The sequence below is a fragment of the Oryx dammah genome, unplaced genomic scaffold, assembly GCF_014754425.2.
Source record: "Oryx dammah isolate SB20612 unplaced genomic scaffold, SCBI_Odam_1.1 HiC_scaffold_16, whole genome shotgun sequence".
NCBI classification, from domain to species: domain Eukaryota; kingdom Metazoa; phylum Chordata; class Mammalia; order Artiodactyla; family Bovidae; genus Oryx; species Oryx dammah.
This window is the reverse complement of record NW_024070200.1, coordinates 41,919,659-41,925,107: the sequence shown is the minus strand read 5'-3', so window position 1 is coordinate 41,925,107 and position 5,449 is coordinate 41,919,659. Positions and strand designations below refer to the sequence as shown.

Sequence of the window (5,449 nt, the reverse complement as noted above, 5' to 3'; positions counted from 1 at the left end):
ACAGCATATTAAAAAGCAGAGACATTACTTTGCCAACAAAGGTCCATCTAGTCAAGGCTATGGTTTTTCCAGTAGTCATGTATGGATGTGAGAGTTGGACTATAAAGAAATCTGGGTGCCAAAGAATTGATGCTTTTGAAGTGTGGTTTTGGAGAAGACTCTTGAGAGTCCCTTGGACTACAAGGAGATCCACCCAGTCCATCCTAAATGAGATCAGTCCTGAGTGTTCATTGGAAGAACTGATGTTGAAACTGAAACTCCAATATTTTGGCCGCCTGATGTGAAGAGCTGACTCATTTGAAAAGACCCTGATGCTGGGATATATTGAAGGTAGGAGGAGAAAGGGATGACAGAGGATGAGATGGTTGGATGGCATCACCGACTCAATGGACATGAGTTTGGGTAAACTCTGGGAGTTGGTGATGGACAGGGAGGCCTGGCGTGCTGCAGTCCATGGGGTTATAAAGAGTCGGACACGACTGAGCGACTGAACTGAACTGAACTGAACTGAAGGATGCCAAGAACCCTGGTCAGTAACAGAAGTGGGGACAGTTCCTAACCCAGGCCCTGTCACAGACAAGCCTCTCTACAGGGAGCAAATACATGCTCTGTCCTCCTAGACAGAGGAGGACAGGTCTAGGTCCAGACCCAAGGCTGGAGCTCCTTGCTTTCTCTGCCTCAGCAACACTCCCTTGAGCCCGGAGCGCTCAGGGTCCGTTGCTCTTTCTGCCTTCCACAGACCTGGTGAGTCTCCAAAGGTCCAATTACTGGAGCATTGCTCCAGTAGTTTCTCAAGGTGACTGGGAGGAGACAGGTGACAGGGGATGACAAATGCAGGTCTTGAAGGGCGAGCTATTCTCCAAGAGATTGATGGCTGGCCTGTGCCTTCCTGGTATCGGCGTCTCAGAGCCCTGGCTACACTTACAGAGGAAGGCCTGGTTCATTCCTTGAATCCTGACTGAAAAGTTATCATTTGCTTTCCTCTCCCTGCAGGTTAAAAAAGACTCACCCTCTTACAATTCAGATAATCATTAATCATCAGAGTTTCTGTATGCTTTTCAAAATTCTGATAGAATACATGACTTAGATTTTTTATGTGGACCATTTTTAAAGACTTTATCGATATGTTACAATATTGCTTCTGTTTCATGTTTTGGGGGGGGTTTGGCCCCAAGGCAGTGGGATCTTCCCTCCTTGACCAGGGAAGGGACCCACAGCCTCTGCATTGGAAGGCAAAGTCTCAACCACTGGACCACCAGTGAAGTCCCTACATGACTCTTTGTGTTTTGTTGAAATAGGGTTGATTTCTGGAGAAGGCCTTGGCAATCCTCTCCAGTATTCTTGCCTGGAGAATCCCATGGACAGAGGAGCCTAGCAGGCTACAGTCCTTGAGGTCACAAAGAGTCAAACAGGGCTGAAGCAGATTAGCACACATGCACTCGCGATAACCAGCTGGTGCTATCGGGGCCCTTACCTCAGTGCCCTCAGCTTCTGCCCCATGGTCCAGGGTCGACAGCGAATGTTTGCCATGAGATCTTTCTGGAACTGTATGTTCTGAAAGATTTGTTCTGGATCATGGCTGTCCCCCGTTTCATCTGCAGTAAAGCTGTCCTCCAAGTTGCTGAATGGATCAGGGCATTAAGGAGGAAATCAGATTAGTAGAATTACTTCCAGCCAAGATTTTGCCCTGGGTAAGTTCAGCCTCTTGCTCTCTGGGGGTCATCTGTATGAAGCTGGTGTGTGTGGAAGAAGAGGAGAGGGATCTGAGGTGTTGGAGAGAGAATCTAGTAGTGTTAGCAGCCATTGGAACATATTCACTGGGTTCTATAACTTTGATGGGTCAGTGAAAGACAAAAGCTTCGAAGGATAAAAGATGTTACCAGAAGCTGTCATAAAAGGAACCAAGAAAATACTTATGTAGGATTTCTGAAGAGCAGCATCTTTGGTGGTAAAACGATTTCTTTTACAGGCTAACTGAAATAATCAGCTTAATTTTAAAGAAAGGACTCCTCCTGCCCCCTAACTCTGGAAGTAAAATAAATAAAAGTCAAACTATCTCAGCTAGACAGTACCCCCACTCCGCAATCCTGCTTGGATTCATTTGAAATCTGAGATAAGGATGGGAGACAGGCAGCCGTTTCTATGAACAAATTAGCTAAACAAATTTACACAAGCAAATATTTCAGGATATTAGTTACTCTCTAAGGAGAACAACTTTCCAATGTGTAGCAATATTTATTCCCAGTGAAAGTGAATACACTAATTCCAACGCAAATTTTTTTCTGTAATGTTACATATTATTTTTTATTTATTGTAATATAATTGCTTTACAATGTTGTGTTAGTTTTGTAACTGTAATTAAAGATTAATTTTGAATTTATGTTGGAACTGCTTCTGTGACTTTAACCCTTTTTTATTATTAAACATACATAATGGCCTTCTTGAGCCGCCCATCTGTGAAGGACTGCAAGGAAGTGAAACTAACACATCCCCCTGCCTGAGGCTTGCCATTCTAGAGGATATTTGTAAGGATTGAAGTCTTTTTACTTTTGTTTCCTCACTTCCCCCCATCTCTGATCAAGGAAAGGACCTGGCAACCAAGCCGTAACAGGATGGTTATTTTGAGGCACTAGCCTGCCATCTTTTCCGACAACTGGCTCCCCAGTTAAAATCTGTTCCTTGCCTCAACCCCTCCTCTCTCAGATTCATTGGCCTGTCATTTGGCAAGCAGAGTCATCTTGGACTCCGTAACAGTTTCTGCTGTACAATGAAGTGAATCACGTTAAAGTATGACATATATCCCCTCCCCCTTGGACCGTGCCCCACCACCCGCCCCCCACCCCGCCCATTCTTGTAGATCATCACAGAACACCTGAACTGAGGTTCCTGTGCTCAATTCAAAAGAGCACATGTACCCTAAAGCAACTTTTCAGGAGGGGATAAAGAGTATTATGCTATGGCTATTTTTTCAAGGAAGCACTTAAAGGTAAGGGGAAATAATTCCTTTGTTTTTTTCTAATTCAGATTGTTTTTCCTTACTCCAGGGAGAATTTTCTCCAGCTTCTCTGAATTTATGGAGGTTTTAATATACCTTTGTAAATGTTTAACAAATTCAAGTAATACTCCCCCACTTCTAACTAGTCTATATTCCAACAGAAACCTCATTTATTATGACTGATGTATCGTCTGCTCTCTCTTGATATTGCTGATGGAATAAAAGAGAAGAGAAAACAGATAAAGCACGGCTGTGGGTTTGGCCAGCAATAAAGGCAGGTTGGGGTGTAAGCTTTTCTATGCGGATCAGAAGCAGGTAGACACTACCCTCTGTGCACATGGCTGAGGTTGTCTTCCTTGATAGATAAGCCTGGATAAAGGAGTTTCTGAGCTTATTCTGAAGGAGAACCCAGGAAGATGGGCACTTGGTCCTCTGGAGAGATGCAAGCAAGGAGGACCCAGGCTTTTCCTCCTCACACACCTGCCTTCACTGCTCAGTGGATGGGCAGGACGGCTCACCTGAGCAGCAGGGACTCCTGATAGAAGTAGTGCTGGTTGGCGTTTCTCCGGATGCTTCTAAAACGCTGGGATGCCTTCGGTGGTTTCATGGGAGCCAGCTGGCTGCCAGGGATCGGGAGGGGTGGGCAGGGCGCTGAGAAGCAGGCAGGCAGGAGTCTGCTGTGCGAGTTGCTCTGCCCTCCAGTTCTCAGGAGCAGGTCTGTGCGTCTGCAGTGATGCTCTGAGCAGTGGAGAAGCCAGGAAGCCACTCATGCATATGCATGTTAAGGTGGCTGTGGCAGCAGAGATTGGCTGGAGTTGAGACAGCCGAAGTCAAGAGGCTTGGCCAGGTGATCTAGGACCACTTGGTGCTGCCCAAATAATCACATGGATGACCCCTTGTGCCAGGAAGGGCTCTGCTGTTTGCAAAGCACTTTATATCTGTTACCATGACTGGTGTTCAGGAAATATTTAGGGAGGATGCAAGGCATAGCTTGTTTGTTTAGTTTTTTAATTATCAAGAAAGAAGTTTAGAGACAGTAAGAATCTTGTCATGTCCATGTAATAGGGAAGAATAAATCTGACTCCAGATTAGATCATTTCTTTTATTTTAACCTTAGTATTCTATTGTGTTAAGAATGTCACCTATAGCTTGAAATACACCGGAGAGCCCATTCTCAAGGCTCTGACTTTTAAGGGTGTAATGCTTTTCCATTCCTATAGAGACGAAAAGTTGCAGAACAGAGAACAGTTTCTCCTGCTGGAGATCTATAGGAATACTTGATCTATCTGGACATCTATGGGAACAAAGGGCTCCTCCACCAAGACTTTGCAATAATCAACCAGGCCTCCTCCCATGTTGTGTGCACTGTCGCTTCAGTCACCTGCGATTCTTTGTGACCCCATGGATGGTAGCCCGCCAGGCTTCTCTGTCTATGGGATTCTCCAGGAAAGAATACTGGAGTGGGTTGTCATGCCCTCCTCCAGGGGATCTTGCCCCCAGAGATTGAACCCCAGAGAACGCTTCTCATAAGAGAGGTGTCACTTATGTCACCTGCATTGACAGGCAGGTTCTTTACCACTAGCTCTACTTTACCACTAATTACCACTCTTTACCACTACCATTATTCTCAGCTTAATTTTTCTGTTTTGAAAAAAGTCAAACCTACAGAAATGTTGATAGAACAGTACAAAACATACAAGTACTGTATTCATAACCTAGACCCACCAATTGCTAACATTTTGTCACATTTGCTTGATTTTTATCTATACATTTTCCCCCTACACCATTTAAAAGTAACTAGAGGGGACTTCCCTGGTGGTCCAGTGGTTAAGACTCCATGCTTCCAATGCAGGGGATGCAGGTTTGATCCCAGGTTGGGGAACTAGATCCCACATGCCATGAGGTGCAGTCAAAAAAAACTACCAAAAAAGTGGGCTTCCCAGGTGGTGCTAGTGGTAGAGAACCTGCCTGCCCCTGCAGGAGACATGAGAGATGCAGGTTCGATCCTTGGGTCGGGAAGATCCCCTGGAGAAGGAAATAGCAACCCATTCCAGTATTCTTGCCTGGAGAATCCCATGGACAGAGTGGCCTGGTGGGCTACAGTTCATATTGTTGGACAGAGTCGGACATGACTGAAGTGACTTAGCACAAACGCACATCAAGAAAGTAGCTTAGAGAGGGTAAGAAACTTGTCCCTGTTTGTGTAATAGGGAAGAATAAATCTAACTCCATATAAGATTTGTTTCTTTCAAACAAGATGAATTCTTTAAAGATGGATTCTTTAACTTTTGAATTCATCCTTAAGTCCAGGACTTTCCAATAGTTTCACCACAGAAACCTCCATTTAAAAAAAAAAGATTGACAGAAGAAATTATTTGCTTGCAGTAAGGTTGGTTGAGCTGAACTAGAAAAGGCCCTTTCTGCTGAAGACTCTGCATTGTCAGTGCACTAGAG

At 44.7% G+C, this 5,449-nt stretch overlaps 1 protein-coding gene across 1 annotated transcript in view; it reads right to left on the bottom strand.

Annotated features, from left to right (window-relative positions):
- The window catches only part of TMC3 (transmembrane channel like 3), a 58,885-nt gene extending 55,283 nt beyond the window's left edge, over window positions 1-3,602 (bottom strand). The window contains exons 1-2 of the mRNA XM_040257401.1: window positions 3,514-3,602; window positions 1,475-1,621 (exon numbers count right to left, since the gene is read on the bottom strand). Of these exons, the coding sequence (XP_040113335.1) occupies window positions 1,475-1,621; window positions 3,514-3,602 (236 nt within the window). The remainder of the gene's footprint in view (window positions 1-1,474; window positions 1,622-3,513) is intronic.
- Between the last annotated feature and the right edge of the window lie 1,847 nt (window positions 3,603-5,449).